Genomic DNA, 19,662 nt, shown 5'->3' on the forward strand with positions numbered 1-19,662 from the left:
TTTTTTTTTCAGGCATAGGGAGATTAAATGATTTCCTCGGATCAGGACGCCGAGACTAGAACCTGCGACCACAGTTCCAAGTAGACAGCGCTGGTCGTGACGCCACATCCCTCTCCCAGTGCCTGTATGGAGCAGCTATGATGTCAGGCCCCTCCTTACCTCACCTACCCCAAATTTACATTGTGATGCAAACACCGGCGAAAGAAACCACCATTTACGAGCCCGAAACTTGCTAAACTCAAAGCTTGGGAGCCCCAGTTGGTGTCCTCTTACAGCTCATGGAGGAGGGCGGGATGAGTGTAGTACGAGGTCGAGTCACACTTTGTGCTAGTATAGCATACTGATTGCTTTGTGTACAGTCTCGTAGCACTGTACATAAAGCTGTTGCTCTCGCTGACCCTGCTCCTCCATAAACGCGTGTCTCTAGGTCCTTGCTTTATTTACTTGCAATTTTATATAGCGCAAACTCGACCCGAAGGTATTGGAGCGCTTTACGTGACTTTCAGTTACATTTGACAAGGACACATTTATTTTTCAGGCATAGGGAGATTAAATGATTTCCTCTGATCAGGACGCCGGGACTAGAACCTGCGACCACAGTTCCAAGGTAGACAGCGCTGGCTGTGACGCCACATCACTCTCCCAGTGCCTGTCTGGAGCAGCTATGACGTTGGGCCCCTCCTTACCTCACCCACCCCAAATTTACATTGTGATGCAAACCCCGGCGAAAGAAACCACCATTTACGAGCCTGAAACTTGCTAAACTCAAAGCTTGGGAGCCCCAGTTAGTGTCCTCTTACAGCTCATGGAGGAGGGGGGGATGAGTGTAGTACGAGGTCGAGTTACACTTTGTGCAAGTATAGCATACTGATTGCTTTGTTGACCGTCTCGTAGCGCTGTACATAGAGAAGTCCTAACTCCTGAGGCGGAAAGCCGGAAGAATCGCTGTCAGTATTTTTAAAACTTGATTGTTTAATACTGTGTTGTTTTTACTCACCTTTCCCTCCTTGCACTCGATCTGGGGATAGGGCACCTCCTAGGATCACCCGTGCAGCGGATTTTAGCGCTGACGCGGGGCTCTCTTCCTCTTGCCGCCATCTCCCCGGGACACGCACTAGCCACGCCCACTATTGCTAGGCCACACCCCCATCTTTCCTCATAATCATGTGCCTCGCAAGGACGCGCAGCGGACGAGCGCAGCGGGCGCGCCGTAGGCGCGCCTAAGGCAAGCCCGTCTGCGCCCGTCCGCGTCTGGCCGGGCCCAGGGACTAGGCAGAATGGAGAAATTAACAGCTACACCTCTATCGAACTCCTCTCTTTGCAACACTCGGGCACCCCCGACCCCGATCCCGCCACACTCACCTAGGTTAAAGGCTAATAACATATATCCTCTCCATCTTATAGAGGAGAACTCTTATACCACACCTCAAAGTTCTATCTCCACTAGCCTCACCCCAAGCCCAAATGCCTCGACCCTCCACTGTCTATACCTTAACACCAGATCTCTGGTAAAACACCAATTAGACATCTTCCTATTACTTGAATCTGATAAACCAGATATACTACTTATATCTGAAACCTGGCTCACGGCGGACTCCTTACCAGATATTCTCACAGCTTTACCGGCAGACTATTACATTCTATTGGCAAACAGAGAACCAGGAAAACCTGGGGGTGGCGTAGCCGCAATCATTCATAAAAATCATACGTTTACCACTCTACCCCCCTTGGACCTACCAGACACGGAAAACCTTGTAATTAAATTCGAATCAGACAAAGGAACTATGGTGCTGGTATTGATTTATCGTCCACCCAAAACTATGCCTACATTCCCAGTCTCGCTGTCTGAGCAAATGGCCAGCCTAATCATCAATTATGATAAAGTCATGTTGATTGGGGATTTAAATTATTGGTACAACGACCCGGAAGCAGGACCCCAGGCCACAGAACTTTTCGAGCTTCTCTCCCACATGAACTTCTCTCAATCAGTCCTGACCCCTACCCATGAAAGGGGACACATTCTGGACCAGATTTGGTCTCGTAATGTCCCACTATCCACTCCAACGATAATGCCCTGCATATGGTCGGATCATCATCAACTGCAATTCTCCATCACCTTTTACGGCCATTTAAAGGCTCCCACTTTTGCGGGGGGGCTAGCAAGGAAATGGAGCTCACTAAATAAACAAGCTTTCCTGTCTACTCTGGCTAACTCCCTCCCAGCATCTCCCCCAGACATTAACCTCATGGATAAAGACCTCACTGAGTGGCTCCTGGCAGCCAGCAACAAGCACGTTCCTCTAACTAAGTTCTCACGTGCTCACCGCATGGATGCCCATAGATGGTTTACTGCAGACCTAAAAAATCTAAAATTAGAGCTGCGCCAACTGGAGAGAAAATGGAGACCCGGGTACTCTGATAAAGATAGATCATTATATACAGCTGCCCGCAGGAAGTATAAAAACTCTATCTTATCTGCTAAGTCAGCTTTCTTCTCTGAAAAAATCTCTAACGCCCAAAACAAATCCAGAGAAATTTTCAGGGTCGTAAATGACCTATGTAATGATGTCAGAACTTCCCCCTCACAAGTTCCCACTCAAATGATGTGCAATCAGCTCAATCACTTCTTTAAGGATAAGATTGCCATTATAAAAGACAGTATTCAGTCCAGCTTGACTACTGCGGAAAGAGTGGACATTTGCAGAAATCCCCACGAACTCGAGGTTATCCCTCCTATAGATCAATCGCGGTTAGCAGAATTGATGAACCGAGTAACGTCCGGGTCTCCCAACGACCCCTGTCCCCCGCACATACTGAAGGAAGTTTATTCTACACTACCCCAAGGAATGCTTCCCCTCCTGAATGAGTCCCTGTTTCAGGGAATAGTCCCCAACTCTTTCAAAAACGCCACGCTGGTCCCACTAATTAAAAAACCTGGTGCTGACCCTTCCAATCTATCGAACTACCGACCCATATCACTCCTCCCTTTCGGTGCAAAGATTCTAGAAGCCCATGTGGCCAGCTGTATCTCTAGTTTTATAGAGACATCTGACTTTCTAGAGCCCAATCAAGCCGGCTTTCGCCAGTCCCACTCTACCGAGACGGTGATCCTAGCTGTCCTGGACACAATGAGGTCTAATGCCGATAAGGGCATACATCAGGCCTTGGTGCTTCTGGACTTGTCGGCAGCGTTCGACACGGTGGATCATACTATCTTATTACACCGTGTCGAACAGGCCGGCCTGCGAGGCACGGCTCTCGGATGGGTCAAGTCCTTTCTGAATGACCGATTCCAGGCTGTCAAGCTTGAGAACTTCACGGCACCCAAACTCTCCACCACCTGCGGCGTTCTGCAGGGCTCGTCATTGTCCCCCCTCCTGTTCAATCTGTACCTCAAACCGCTATTGTACTCTTTGAAAAACAGGAAGGTTACAATATACAACTATGCGGACGACCTGCAGCTCATATTCCCACTAAACTCCACAGACTCCGTTGAGGAATTCCAGGCCACTATGTTGCACATTCAAGGGTGGATGGAGATGAACCATCTAAAACTCAACCCTGGAAAGACCGAGCTGGTACTCCCGGGTAAAAGTGCAACCAGCTGGGGCCCTCATTTTTGGCCGCCCTCAATGGGATCTCCCCCGCCTCCCTCCCCATCGGTAAAAAGTCTCGGGATCACCCTTAACATCGACCTCTCTTTAAAAAGTCAGGCGGGAACTGTGATCTCTTAATGCTTCTTCCAGCTACGGAAGATTAAGAAGATTGCGCATCTGCTCACACACTCCGCCCTCATCCAGGTGGTAATTGCCTTGGTCCTCTCCCGCTTAGATTTCTCTAACTCCATTTATCTAGGCATCCCCCCGGCTCTCTATAATCGCTTGCAGAGTGTACAAAATCAAGCGGCCAGACTAATATTTAAATGCAATGGTAGGAGTTCGGCGAAACCACTGCTAGCCACTCTTCATTGGCTACCTATAGCCCAACGGGTAACCTTTAAAGTGGGCTGCCTGGCCTTTAAGGCTCTTCATGGAAAAAGTCCCAAGTTTTTAAACCATCTCATAAAGAAACACGAACCGACTCGCAATCTCCGCTCTTCCCACCTGTCCCTCCTCACCTTGCCCCTCTTTAAAAAGAAACGCATCGGCGGATGCCGATTTGCCTATTGGGCCCCAAAGATCTGGAACTCGCTTCCCTTATCACTCCGGAGTTGCACGAATCTAATGAATTTCAGGGGTGCACTGAAGACCTGGTTGTTCAAACAAGCACACGGTTAGGATATTGCTTACCATCTTCTCTCTTCTCTAGCGCCATGAAACCTCTGGGTGCCCGTGCGCTTTACAAATCACGAATAACAATAACAAAGCTGTTGCTCCCGCTGACCCTGCTCCTCCGCTTCCTCCCTGGTCTGCCAGTTCCACCATATACGTATATGCGTGTCTCTAGGGCCTTGCTTTATTTATTTGCAATTTTATATAGTGCGAACTGGACCAGAAGGTGTTAGAGCGCTTTACGTGACTTTCAGTTACATTAGACAAGGACGCATTTATTTTTCAGGCACAGGGAGATTAAATGATTTCCTCGGATCAAGACGCCGAGACTAGAACCTGCGACCACTGTTCCAAGGTAGACAGCGCTGGCAGTGATGCCACATCCCTCTACCAGTGCCTCTCTGAAGCAGCTATGACGTCACTAGACGTGTGACACCTTGAACTCGTTCTCATTTTTAAGTGACTGCCCTTTGGGTCCTGGGATATGTCAGTCCTGACTCGAAGTTACAACGCTCTTAGACACAAAAACTTTGAAACAGGCCTTCTCTGGGGCATCTCTCGAAACTACGGAAATTCCACCCCGCTCCCTCAGGAAACTCCTGTTGCTGATACTGTAACAGAAGCCTGGTTCCATAGTTTAAAAAATCTGGAGCTCTTGCCTATTCTGTTAAGCTATTTTGCACTGTCCCCACGGAATATATATATATATATAAGAGTGAGGCGCAATTGCAGTGCACCCGATGAATGCATAAGGGAATTGAACACCCTAACTAAGAGATTCAAAAGTAGGGGTTACCCTGAGACCTGGATAGCCAATGGAATAAATAAATCATCAAAAAAGAAAAGAGAGGAGATTTTGTTTGATTCAAATAAAAAATCAGCTAAAAGTGATGGGAACCAGTGTAGGTTCATTACTAATTTTAGCAAGCAGCATGATGAAGTAAGAAAAATTTTGAATAAACACTGGCACATAATTAAAAATGACCCAGTGCTTGGCAAACAAGTTGCTAGGAAACCACAGATTACTTTTCGTAAGGCAAAATCTTTCAAACAGGCACTAGTGAGCAATGTCATGAAAAAACAACCAACAAAGACGACCTGGTTAAATAAGAAACAAGGTTTCACTAAGTGCGCTAAATGTAAGGCGTGTTTACATGGAATAAACACGTCACAATACAGAGTAGGGCTCACAAAAGAGATGGGGAAGATCAAAGGCCGGTTTACATGCAAGACAGACTATGCAATTTACGTACTGCAGTGCCCTTGTGGCCTGCGCTACGTAGGTAGCACAATTCTGGAAGTACACAAGCGCGTGTTACAACATCTAAGGGCGATAAAAAATGGAGACAAGTTATACCCAGTAGCTCGGCACTTTGAGCAAGTCCATAAAAAAGACACAAAAGGACTAACCTACTATGTAATTGATTCAGTGAAAGCAGATGTAAGAAGAGGCAACAGAGTCAAAAAATTGCGCAGACTCGAGTCTCGATACATCATAGAATTAAATTGTAAACAACCTGTAGGCCTGAATATGGAAGAAGACTTACATACTCATTTGTAGATGTTAATAGTCAAGTGCTGTCCAATAGAAATGTTTTTAATTAGAAATGAAATATATAAATTTAACAGACTCGAAATAATAGCTAGATATGTTTTAGGTGATGCAACTGTCATAGGTTGGTCTAAGCCCACTTGGGCATGATGGTTACAATTACGATATCAGCCCACTTGGGCGTGATGGTTACATTATTAGCCCACATGGGCATGATTGACAAAGCATATAATATGTATAGCGTGTAACATGTATTTATAATGTGGTACAAAGATACAAGTAGAATGCAATTGTATGCGAATAATGTGCTAGTATTGAGTATGCACACTAGAAGATCAACATGTGATTTATTTGAGATAACTTAAAAAGAGGCTAACACATGCTTCTTTAGTTGAATGGTATATATTTGTTTCCACAGTCGTATTGATAAAGTTCACTTGAACTGGATTAAAAAAAACGCTTTCACAACAATGTTAAAAAAACGCATCAGTAACTAAAGTATCGAAAATAATTAGCATAAAAGACTACATTGACAATGTTGCAAATGTATGAATTGAAAGAAAGAAATCATTTAAATAACTAAGAACAATGCCTAAGTTAACACCACGTACGAGCGTTTTATTAAAAAACTACGAGTCTGTTTTTTATGTCATTTGGAGATGTAGTATTGATTTGCACGTGTTGCACTTTAAAAATATGGCCGCGTTTGTTTGATTCGTACCAGTGAGCAAGACTGCTTGGCAGTTGAAACGCGTTTGGTAGCGGCAGAAGAATAAACGCTTAAGAAACCACACACGGCGTCGTCATCATTTCTGAAATATTTACATGACTCGCCCCGAGGAGTCACAAAACGACGACGCAACTCTTGTTCAGGATCAGGAGTGGCAGGAAATACTCGAAGAGCAGGCGAGAATATATATATATATATATATATATATATATATATATATAGCAATTTCTGAACAGCGTCCCTGGTGTTCGCTGTAAAAACAAGCATTGTAAATGCAATAGGTCTCACCTTTGAATAAGTTAAAGCCATTTGCTTTGCTAATGGTATTGTATAGCAAAGCAAATGGCTTTAACTTAATAAAAGGCGAGACCTATTGCATTTTCAATGCTTGTGTTTAAATTTATATGTACCAGAAATTGACAATGCTCAAAGCCACGTCTCTCCCCAAAACTCGCTGGACAGAAGGTTAATGTGTTACAATATTCCAATGATACAATAATACTGGACGAAACACTGATAGGTCTACAAGAATCGCTGGATGCAGTAATTACATACTGCAACACCAACATAATTAGAATAATTTTTTTAAAGTTGTCTTTATAAATGTTAGCAAGTAGAACAAAAATTGAACGGATAACAAATTCCAAATATCTGGGAGCCTGGCTGCATGAACAAGGGCAAACATCAGCCCATCTGAATGCAATAGAATCTTTAGCACATGCCTTAAAAAGTGCTTTTCTATGACTTATGAGCATGTTCCCAAGCCCAGACTCGCAGATGTAGGTTACGAGTGAATGCCAACCCTTACCCATGGAACAATAGTATTCCGAAACACATTTAATAAATGGCTTGATAAAGCACAGAGCAGCTCTTACCGGGTTTGGTTCCCTCCTACTCAGTCCCAACGCGAAACACCTGGTCTGCTGCGCAAAGGGTGAAGTGAAAGCTCCTAAAATGGTGAAATATCATCTGTGGCAGACAAAGCTTGAATCATCTCTTGTCGAGCTTGAACGAAAGGAAAAATGGGAAACAAGTTTAGAAATGTAACAGTTAGCAAAATTCCTGTCCACTGCAATAGACACTCAGCAGGAAAGCACATGTAACATCGCACAAAAGATACACTACCCCCTAAAGTCCCTAAGTGCCTCAAATTACCAGTTGCACTGAAGGGAAAAAGAGATGTAATGTGCCTAACATTTGTCCACATTCCCTTAAAGGCGCATTTGTATGGAAGGATACGGGGTGATCAAAACCCGATCTGCAAACTGTGTCGATCCTCTGTACGATTGTGGGTCCACATATTGTTTGGAAATAACTGCTCTGCCCAGTTTCCATTCATCTGAAAATACAGTCCAAAAAGCAGTGGAGTGATGGCTGAAGGATGGATCTAGTCCTTTAACTGCTCGAACCCTGCAGGCCTTGACGGTGACAACCTAGCAGCTAACCCATTTGTCCTATGAGGTGATGGTCACGGCATCCTAACATTTTGACCGTGAGCCGTGGAGTTAATCAATAGCCTCGAGGCCGATCACTGAGAAATTGTTTTGACATAAAAATAACTATTGATGAAATATCGACCATCAACTCATAGTTTTTGACCCATAGTGAATTGGCACTGAAATTCTACACTCCAAACTGGCTTGGATTATTCCCAGCTTGCTACTCATTTAGATTTTTCCCTTTGTGGTATGCTTCAGTCCTTTTATGCCTTTTAATGTATTAATTATAGATGAATAGTTGTGCACATTGTGATGCTTGTTCATTCCTTTATATTTTTTAAATTGTATCCACAAATGTAATGATTTCAAATAATCGAACAATAATTATTTACTTGCTTTCCTTTGACCTTGTGTGGTGTCCTCTGCCTGTGGCCAGGTTCTCTCTATACATATACCACAAAAAGACAAAAAGAAATGTTCAGGTGTGAGATGGAGCCTAAGCCCTTGACAATTCCAAGCCTTGGCCTGATCAGGCAGATGTGTGACGGACACAGCTGCCTGCTTGAAACGGAGAGTGCTGAAAAGGCATAGAGCACCAGATCTCGGGGTTCTCCTCGATGCCTATGGCAGCACCCGTCAAGACCACCGCACCCTCTTTATAGTACGCCTGGTCTTGAAGTGTAAGCGCTGCTTCATTGGAAGCCAGTGAAACGACCTATGTGCAGCAGAGATGGGATCAGATTTCCACTGTGTATGCGCCAACCTCATACCCATGTTTTGATCTGCTGCCAGTTGCCAGTTCCAGTTAAGGGGAGGCCTGGTATTAGGCGATCCCATGTCGAAGATGATCAAAGGATGCCCCTGCACTGGAATGAAAGATGGTGTCTTTGTATTCAAAGAAAACTCTGAATCAAACACATGTCCCAATGGCTTTCGGGGTCTGTGACTACATGGATCGCAAGTATTTTGGCAGAGCTCCCTGGACCAGCATGAAAAGTCATCCTGACCATAAATAATCTCCTTTTCATCCACATTTGTTTTGAGGAAGGTGGCCCCATCTACTTTGGGATGACAGTCAAACAGCCTCACAGACATCCAGTCGAGTTTACAGGTTTGTATTGAATCTCAACAGAAGTTGAGTGTAGTGAGGATAAACTAGTACTTAAAAGCCAGAGACACACATTCGTCCTCAGAGCGGCTGCAAATATAGACTAAACAGGATCAGGATGGGGCCGACCTCTAGGGAGTGCTCCAAATGACTGACATCACCCAGGGTACAAAGAGTGTGAATGAACGACCAGCGAGGTAGCAATGAGGAAAATGCAAAACCCTGTACCTGGATTGCTGCATTCACTCTACCAGGGGGGAGTGGTCACCAGTGTAAACTGTGCAGAGTAAGTAGACCCCGCCTGGCCCCTCCCCATGACCCCCCAATCTGTATCCAATGTAGCTCGTCGGCAGGCTTATGTTGAAACAACCCAAGACCATCCCAGAAGCTTGTGATGTCCTAATTCATGGGAAAGCAAATTGGCTAGATATTTTCTGCAATTGTGGAGCTAGCTGGCGTAAGTGTAAATGGGCGATAATTATTCAGATCCTTGGGTTCAAACTAGGGTGCATATTTCAAGTAGGGCGCGCTTTCCCTTTTTGCCTGGCACTAACTGGGGCAGTGGACCCTATTACATTGAATGTGCTGCCCCCTGGGCAACCGCAAACTCAGGCTGGTCTGAGGGCAGCACATTCAGTGAAATACGGAGCAGCTGCCTCAAAGCCGCTCCTGCCCCACCGGCATTTTAATGAGGGGTGGAGAGATCCTCTAGCAGAGAGATGCAGTGAGTGACTGCGCCCGCCTGCAGGGAGAGGTCGGGCTCCATGGGACCCTCTGGTCGTCCTCCAGACGGCTGCTGTTAGAAGGCGACCTCAGAGGGGCCCGGAAGGGGCACTGACTAGCCTGAGGTCAACCCTCAAGGTATCGTAGCCGGGCACTGGCGGGAGACTCCTCAGAGGAGGGATCTCGTATCTAGGATCGTACACTCGGCACCACACGACAAAGAGACACCACACCGGGAGTTCTTAAGAACAGGTCTTTATCAGATCGGAGTCGTAGGATCTTTATGATCAGCAAGGCAAATATATACAAGTAGAGCACGGGCTCACAGAGTCTCGGGGGGGGTAGGGGGTAGCGGGACAGTCTTTGGGGATATGGATCAAATGCAGGGGCGTACCCGGCGCACAGCTCACAATCCTCGAGCTGGGGGATACGCTTGTCGTCGTCGGGGTCCGGCGGGACCAAGAGAGTCTGTGGGAGCCGCGAATCACTCAGCAGGGCTCAAGCACAAGTCGGAGGTCTTACGATCTTTTCGGGGAGCCGCGAGTCACTCAGCCAGGCTCAAGCACAGGTTCGGAGGTCTTACGATCTTCAGGGAGCCGCGAGTCACTCAGCAGGGCTCAAGCACAAGTTCGGAGGTCTTACGATCTTCAGGGAGCCGCGAGTCACTCAGCAGGGCTCAGGTGTTTCCCAAGGCGAATTCCCGGATAGTCCCAGAGCACCCCTTGTTATAGGACGACTCCTCTTTGATGCCCGGAGTCTGTGCAGGCAGGGGTCTTGTCACCTGGGGGTCGCTTGTCGGGGTTTCCTGCCATTGTCTTTTGATCCTTTCAGGGCCGGGTCGGGAGGAGTCCCAGACACCCAGCAGGCGTGGAGCCAGCCCTCGGGGAGGTAGGAGGGCCGATCGAAACCCATCTTCCCAGGGGAGCTCAGAGGTGTGATGGAAACTGCTCCTCCCTCTCTCATCCCAATGGGAGCGCGATGTCCCCCAGCCGGAGTGGCGCCTCTAGGCCAGGGTCGCGCTGGGGCCGGGCGGCCCTCATGGTGCATGAAGTGGGCACGCGGGCCCGGTGTGGCCGAAAGGAGGAAGGCCACGGACGGGGAAGTCCGGGTCGGGTGTGTGTGTGTTCTGGTGGGACAGATCGGCTAGGCCGTGTGCTCGGGGGCTGCGTGAGGTGCATGGGTCAGGTTATGTGGTGCGGGGACAGGGATGGCCATGCTACGAGGCCGGGTCTAACAGCTGCCCTCACAGGCACACTGTCAATGCCACTTTACTCCATGCCATGCCACTCCACGCGTCGCCCTCCATGACACTTTGCTCCACTCTGATATTTTACTCCACTCTACGACAATCTACGCTACTCTGCTCTATGCCTCTCCATGCCCCTCTACCTCATGTCACTTCACTCTGGCACTCTATTCCGCTCTACTCCATGCTACGCCACTCCACTCCATGACACTTTACTGCACTCTCCAACACTTTATTCCACTCTACCCTACTCTGCTGTATGCTCCTCCACTCTACACCCATCCACTTGGCATCACTCTGCCACTCTACTCCACACTATGCCACTCCATTCTATGACACTCTACTCCACCCTAGCACACTCTATTGTTTGACACTCCACGCGCTCTACTCTACGACACCCCACAGCACTCCACTCCACTGTATGCACTCTACGTCACTCCAGTCTACACACTCTACCCCCTCCACTCTACTTCACTCCAAGACACACTTTGACTCTCCACTCTATGCCACACCACTCTGCCAGTCCACTGTACGACACTACACCACGCCACTCCACTTTATGCCACTCTACTCTATGCCACTCCACTCTACGCCACTCCACTCTACGACACTCCATTCTAAAACAGTGCCCCTCCTCTCTAGCTCTATGCCCCTCCACTCTGTGACACTGCTCCACTCTCTGTCCCTCCACTGTACGCCTCTGCACTGTACACTTCCCCACTCCACGCCACTCTCCTCTACGCTACAAATGTTTAGTTATGCTAAACAGCAGCCATGCTGGTGTACAACATGGCTAAAGTACATTGGCAAAGCTAATAGCTCTTGAGTAGGCGAGACTTACTGGCTTCGTCAATGCTTGTTCTTAGAACAACCCCTGTCTGTCCCTTTGAAGCGGGAAGAACAATGGCATTTTTAGGTCTGTGTGACAGCGCAGTTGTATAGTAACCTATTGTTACCTAGAGTCGGTTTTGGCTACCTTCAGTGGAGTATTTTCTTGTCACTTCCTGCTATTGGCTGTTTGGTGTGTCACCCACCAATCATGTGTGGAGTACTTGCGTCAGAGAGCACTGAATCGTTACGCAGTAAATGATCTCATCATTGAGGTGTGTAGGAAAGCAGTTGCTTTCGTTTTGTTTTTTCACGACATCATGCCCTTTTAATGTTTTATTTGGGACTCCAAATGCACACCAACCCTGTTGGCCTTGCCAATGCTTGTTGTGATTGTGAATGCGGGCATGGGGGTTCGCTGCCCCTCCCAGACCTCTGCCATGCATTGAGGCATTTGGTGGAATCTGCAAAACAGATTTTGGCTCATTAATAATAGTGAGGCAGAGTTCTGTGCATCCCACTGAAGGGGCGTTTTGTGCTGCAGCAGCGTTTTCCATTCATCAGCGAGCAAAATGGAGGTGGGCTTGCAAACCGATCTGAGTGCAACCCCCAGCTTTGGAAATCAGGTGGTCCATGGGCACCCTGTAGATGCTCTGTAGCTTGTGCAAATCTACTTTGAAACATCAGCAGAAAAACATAGCGCAAATATCTCAATTTTGTACCAAACGTTTTATCGATTAATTGTACACAGTTTAACGTTCCTAAAGTAAAATTTACAATGTCTGTGATAAAAGCAGTAAAGACTTGGCAGGGGTTCAAATCCAGCCATCAAAATAACTGAGAAAGGTAAAAACGTCAAACTGTTCAAAAAGTAAAAATCAAAATCATGAGATGAATAAATCTGAGGACATGGCCTAAATGCGAGCCCCTGCCTCGGTACAGCTGTATGTCTCTTCAGCTTCCTGATGGGGTGGTGGTAGTAGAAGCGCGGAGCAGCAAAGGGGGGTATTGCGATTAACCTGTGGCACCAGGGGGCACAGATAAAGACAGTACCTATGGGTGGTATGGGCGAGGAAGAGGGCAATATTGCCCATGAGAGAGAGTCACTGGTCTCATTCAGATGTGGCCGATAAAGACCCCGCCCTTACAATGCAATGTAAGGGATGGGGGCAGGTCAGTTTATCCAAAGGACTCTACACATACCCATAATATCAGATGAGTGTCACTGAATGGCCGCCAGTCGTCTCTCTCCTCTGACGTTTCTCCTGCAGTGTTTGAGCAGAAAGCATGGAAGAGTAAATGACGCAACTAGAATAAGCCTAATTCCAGTGCGGGCCTTCTCGTAGAGCGCAGAAGAGGTCTTCACAGACGGTGGATGAGACTTCACAGCTCTGCTAGAGGTAGGCTTTTGTGTAGAAATGGACTGAGTGGGGCTGTCCTGCCCCTGCCCTTAGATGGCCATCAGTGGGAAGCTGAGCTCAGATGGAAGAGCGGTGTGGGCTTGTGTTCTCCTGCTGCTGCCTGCTTACTCTGGGAGTCAGGGTGAGGGGTCAGGTGGGACTGGACAGATGAGGCTCACAGTGTATTCATCAAGTGGCCAAGAGGCCAGTGAGGACAGCTTAGATAGCCGTGCTCCTTGTGTCACCACTTCGGGTTAGGTGTACAATGGCTCTTGTGAAATATGGCAAAGCACCATCTGCGACAGTAACCAAATCATGGCTTCCTCCCTTGTCTTTCAGTGGCCTTGAAGCGCATGTTAAACTTCAATGTGCCGCCTGTGAAGAACAGCACCGGAGAGCCAGTATGGAAGGTAAGAACAAGGCCCACAGCTCAATCTCTCCCACACACTCATCTTCCTTGTCCTTCTAATCGTTGTTAATGAGATTGCTATTATCTAGAAACTAATCAACCAGGCTGTTAATGACTGTATGAATATATGTTTCACGTAGTGGTTGATATTGGCGATCAATGGATCTTCAGTGGATCCACATGCAAGCGCTGTATGAATTCCTCACCTAAAGCGCCTGCATGGCATGTTTACAAACTTCTAATCGTGCAAACTGCTGTGGTTCTGTTTTGGCACAGTGTATTGGGATTACGGACACGTTAAGCATCTTGGGGGTTAGTTGACAGTTTTCATTTGTAAACTGGTTGACTATCATCGCCATAGATGAGTGTAGGTCATGTGGAACTTGTATGTCTTCTAAAAATGTGCTCATAAATACTGAAGTCACCATTACAAATTGACCTGTTGATCCGGGGAGTTTTGTCAACATTCACATAGTCTCACCTTTTAAAAACGTTGTCGCTTGTATCACGTGTGCCTTGCAACAGCAAATAGACAGTGAGTGCAGTAAACCTCTTGATTGGTGCAGCAATGCCTCGTTATTCTTCCCATCTCGAAAGATATGCCACCGTTCTGTCATAGATGTTAATTACGTTTTTAGCCATCGTTCTTTATGCGCTAATACTCAACTTTAAATAACCGGTGTCCATTTAAATGGAACATGCCTTTTCAAATGTGGACCAGCAGCAGTAATATTTCCCCAGGTTATGCACAAACCACGGTTTTCTGAATTGGTTATTTTATGTTATGTTACCAGTATTTGTATCGCTCACAGCTACTCCAAGGAGTGTCCGGGCGCGTGCCCAGCAAAGTGGTGAACAGAGGAGAATGACGATTCTCCAATTTTCATGCAGAGAGAATCTTGATTTCATTAAAGACATACGGAGGCTAACATTATGCAAATACTTTTATTTGCTGCTGCCCAACATGCAGCCCTTTAAAGAATGTTAATACATCACAATAAGTAGAACTTTAACAGTAAGTTAACAGGACTGTGTACACTCTAATCTTCCTCTTAGGCTGCGATGACACAGGAATGAAACGATAAATTCAACTTTTTCTTAGACGTTGTTATCTTAGAAAAAATCAAAACAAAAACTGTATAGTGAAAAGAAATAATTTCTTGATATATATAAAGATATGCAAGAACAATGTATCAAATAACAACATAGGTAAGTATACTTAAATCAACAAATATTCCCAAAATCTCAGGGAGAGGTGGGTGGGATAATGTTAGCCTCCGTATGTCTATAATGAAATCAAGATTCTCTCTGCATGAAAATTGGAGAATCGTCATTTCATTACAAGACCGGAGGCTACCATTATGCATGTTTAAAGCCATGTAGAGCTACACTGCTAACATGCTCAATAGGTCTTAAATAGAATTTTGAGAAGGTGTCTGCATTAGACCAATCTGCAGCTTTAAGTATTTCAGGTAGGGATCCCCCAGCCAGAAACACTTTGCAAGCCATTGCTCCTCTCGAGGAATGAGCACCAAATCTGGAAAGGTCAACACCGGCCTCAGACATAATCAGTCTGACCCATCTGGCAAGGGTGGCAGAAGAAACGGGTCTAAAAGGACTAACATAAGAAAGCATAAGTTGATCAGAACCAGGAGGTCTAAACCCTTCAATTTGTTGGTCATAGCATTTCATACAGTTCACAACACATAACTTCTCACAGTCATGAAAAGAGGGATAGAAGATAGATTCGGACATAGTCTTAGTTCTTTTCCAAATATTGAAGAGAACACCATTGGAGGAGTAGAGTCTATTAGAAATTTCTAGAGCTTTAATATCAGAAACCCTACGAAAGGAGATCAGGCACAAAAGGGTTGTTAATTTCATAGAGATCTTTTTAAGTGAAAGTAAATCATTAACTGGCCAGGTAGTGAAGAGGTTGAATATTAAGTTAACGTCCCAAAGATATTCGTAACGAGCCTTGGGAGGTCTCTTCAATCTGATACCTTTCATAACCCTTTAAATTAAGGGGTTGCTACCAATAGCAAAATTATTAAACTAGGCATGGCCTGAAGAGATTGCTGTAACAGTTGATGGTTCTATAAGAGAGGCCTAATTCGCAAAGTTGAGCAAGGTAGTTAGCTATTTGTTCTAAAGAGCTATGTACGGGATCCAAACTCCTTTCCATTCACCAACAAGACCATTTTCTCCAAGCACCCTTGTATCTTTTTCTGGTTCCAGGTGCCCATGAGTCTTCCAGAAGGCTCTTAGCTTCTCCTGAAAGGTCAGAATATCTTTCTGAACCCCTGAAATCCTCCAGACAAGAAGGTTCATCTTGCCCTCTAGAACCAGAGGATGTTCTTCTCCGCCTGGACCTAGCAGAAGCCCTAGAGAGGAAGGGATCAGGCACGGAAAATCTACCGTTAGTTCCATAACTCCAGGGAACCAAACCTGAGATTTCCAGAAGGGAGTTACTAGAATGATGGAGTAATGCTCCAGTCTCACTTTCCAAAGGAGTCTCTGAATCATCGAGAAAGGGGGAAAGGCATAACCTCTGAACCCCTCCCAAGATTGGAGAAAGGCATCTACCCCTGATGCAAGCGGGTCCGGTCTCCAACTGAAATATCTCTGAACCTGATGAGTCAATCTGCTTGCGAAAAGATCTATCTGAATCGGACCCCATAAGTCTTGTATTAGAGCAAAAAGGTTTGGATTCAATTTCCAGTCGCTGGAATCATGATGGAAGCGGGAATTCCAATCTGCTCTTAAATTCTGGATCCCCGGAATGCATTCTGCTCTGAGGGTAATCTTTTGATCCCAACAAAAGTACCAAATCCGTTTGGCAATATCGAAGAGGTTCTTTGATCTCGCGCCACCTAGGCGATTTATATATGAAACCGCTGAAAAATTGTCTAGGCGGATTAGTATATTGGAATTCTTTAGAAGATCTTTGAAGCTCATAAAAGCGTTCAGAGCTAACAACATTTCCAGAGAATTTATGTGGAGGGATTGTTCCTCTAAGGACCATCTCCCGCCGGTCTCTAAATTGTTTAGGCGAACACCCCAACCTCGATTGCTCGCATCCAATTCTAGAGTAAAGTCTGGGATGTTCCCGAAAATAGCTTTCCCATTCCATGCCTGGAGGTTCTTCAACCACCAGAAAAGATCCTCTTGAGCGTCTTTCGATAGGGGAATTGAGTCCTCGTACCAGAGACCTTTTCTCAACCAATGAGGTTTCAATCTCTGAAGCCCTCTGTAGTGGAGAGGACCGGGGGAAATAGCCTGGATAGAAGAAGATAGAAGACCTAAAACTCTGGCTAGGTCTTTCAGGCGAATAAGATCCTTTGATAAGATAAGAGAGACAAGTTTCTTTATCTTGGTAACTTTTTTGTGAGGGAGGATTCGGTTGGTAAGGATTGTATTTACTTGAAAGCCAAGAAATTCCAGTTCTTGAGTGGGGACCATGAGAGATTTCTCTGTATTTATGATAAAGCCCCTAGATCCTGTAAGAGGTCTACGGTCATTTGGAGGTGATTCAAAATCTCTGCTTTGTCTTGAGACATAATGAGGATATCATCTAAGTATATAATCAGACAAACCCCTCTTTCCCTGAGATAACTGACCACTGGTCTGAGAACCTTGGTGAAACACCAGGGAGCTGAGGACAGGCCGAAGGGGAGACATTGGAACTGATAGAAAGTCCCTTTCCAAGTAAAGCGGAGATATTTCTGAGAGTCTACGTGCATAGGAATAGTAAAATAGGCGTCTTTTAGGTCCAATTTTACTAGCCAATCCTTAGCCTGTAAAATATCCCTTAAGAGATGTATGCTTTCCATCTTGAAATGTCTGTAGGTTAGCAAGTTGTTTAAATATTTCAGGTTTATTACCGGTCTCCAACCTTTCTCTTTCTTTTTGACCAGAAAGATATTGCTTAAAAACCCTTCTGTGATATTGGAAGAGGGGGATCTTCAGGATGGCGCCTTTGTCTAGCATTTGGGAAATCTCTAACTCTTATCATTTTTGTGTTTTCCGAGTCTAGTGATAATTCTCTTGGAATTCTTTTTTGGGATGGTTGTTGCCAGAAATCTATCTTGAACTCAACAATAGTTTCTAGGACCCAGGGATCTTGAGTAACCCTCACCCAATTGTGAGCAAAGTGTTTTAGTCTTCCGGCCACTTTTAAGAGGGCTGAAGGTATTGAACTTACCATGCAAGGTCTGGTTAGAGGCTCTGGATCTGCCACGAGATCTTGTACCCCTTGATCACTGGGGAGAAAAGTTTGAATTATAGCGGAAGCCTCTTGAACGAAAGGAGCCTCTGTCATCTTGGGGATAGAATTGGGACCGATAGAAGCCACGGCCGACAGACTGTCCCCTTCTGTCAGCCCTTCCAAAAAGTGGTCGTCCTCAGAAGACTCTGCGCATGCTAGATTGAGCTCTGCTAAAGGCGTTAAAAGTTGAAACGTAATTTCCCAATGATTTAACAAAATTATCCCCAAAGAGGAGGCCTTTGGTATCACTCAAGTCTTCCTTAGCAGATAAGTCTGCGAGTTTAGGGTTCATTTTTAAAAGAACCGCTTTTTTACGTTCAGCGATTAGGTTGGCATTAGCATTGCCTACAAAGTAGATTTGAGACCAGCCTCTAAGTAATTCGATGTTCACTGGAGTATTGTTGCTCCTAGCCTCTTCCGTCATGTCCAGGATCTTGGATAGAGGTCCAAGTACGTCCAGCAATTTGTCCTGGTATTGTTTCAGGCATTTTTCGATCCCTTTTCTTGGGTCCCTTCCAGATTTAAAAAGGAAGGTAATTAACTCTGGATCCAGATTGGTGGTGTTGCAAATTTTATCCTCCGAAGAGGGGCGAGGGCATTCATTACGTAATAAGTTACGAGTTTCCCTATCTAATGGTTTTTTAACTCTTTGAGACAAATCTTTCCCCACGTGGTCCATAGGCCACCATTCAGTGCTCCGGGGATGGCGAATAGAAGATGGGTTAAACATTTCTTCTCCAAGAGGGTCTTTAACAATGCAAGATGACGTAGATGGTTGTTCCAGATCTTCATCAAGATCCTCCAAGTTGTCATGAGGGTCAAAAATAAATTAATCAAAGTCTGAGTTTTCAAAATCGTGAAAATTATAGTGAGAAATTTGGGGATTGTCAAAATCATTTGTACCGTAAAGGTTACCCAAATCTGTCATGCCGCTATGGGAAACTCTTCTCTCAGTCCCAAGAGAATGGGATCTCTCTTTTGTGTTGCTAAGAACACCCAGATCTATTGTAGCCCGAGGGCTACCATATTCATTGGCATGAGTTAATGCTTCATTCATATGTTTCCTTTTTTGCGTCTAGAGTTAGAGGGTGAATCGTCATTTGAAAGAGAGAAATAAATCTCTTCTACAGGAGAAGTCCTCTTTCTTTTGGATAGTGCGGCATTGACAGCTTCTTTGACAGAAGATTTAAGTTCTTGCCCCAAAAATGTCTTCAAGGTTTCACCCATTAGCTCCTTAGGGGCTGTTGGGGGAGTAAAGTATACTCTTTTTTAGAATGAGGATATTGAATATATATATATCTTTTAAAATATATAAAAGTAGGTACAGTAAGGTAATTTTAAATTATTATAAGAGTCAGTAAGGAATAATCACCTTTTACTCATGTTTTCAGGTAATTTAAAATTAATATAAGAGCCAATGTAAAGCTCCCTTTAACCCCTTCCCTGCTCATGACGGAGCCGCTCCGTCATGAGCCACGGTTGCCGTGTGCTCATGACGGAACGGTTCCGTCATGTTACGGCCGTTGGTTGCCGCTCCGCCTACGCGGCGCTGTTTCCCCGCCTGTGCGGGGGGACAACGCAAATGGGCGGAGTCATGACTGCCCCCCCGCACCCCCCAGCACCGCGGCGGAATTCCCGCCGCGGTGAAAGGGTTAAAGCAGTATTCCCTGCGATGTGAAAATAGGCCAC

General features: G+C 45.7%; 1 protein-coding gene across 1 annotated transcript in view; it reads left to right on the forward strand.

Moving 5' to 3' along the window:
- SCFD1 (sec1 family domain containing 1) overlaps window positions 1-19,662 on the forward strand; it is an 836,081-nt gene that overhangs the window by 59,181 nt on the left and 757,238 nt on the right. Inside the window, exon 2 of the mRNA XM_085627369.1 lies at window positions 13,637-13,707. Coding sequence (XP_085483495.1) covers window positions 13,637-13,707 — 71 coding nt within the window. The remainder of the gene's footprint in view (window positions 1-13,636; window positions 13,708-19,662) is intronic.

Source organism: Triturus cristatus, chromosome 9, assembly GCF_964204655.1.
Source record: "Triturus cristatus chromosome 9, aTriCri1.1, whole genome shotgun sequence".
NCBI classification, from domain to species: Eukaryota; Metazoa; Chordata; class Amphibia; order Caudata; family Salamandridae; genus Triturus; species Triturus cristatus.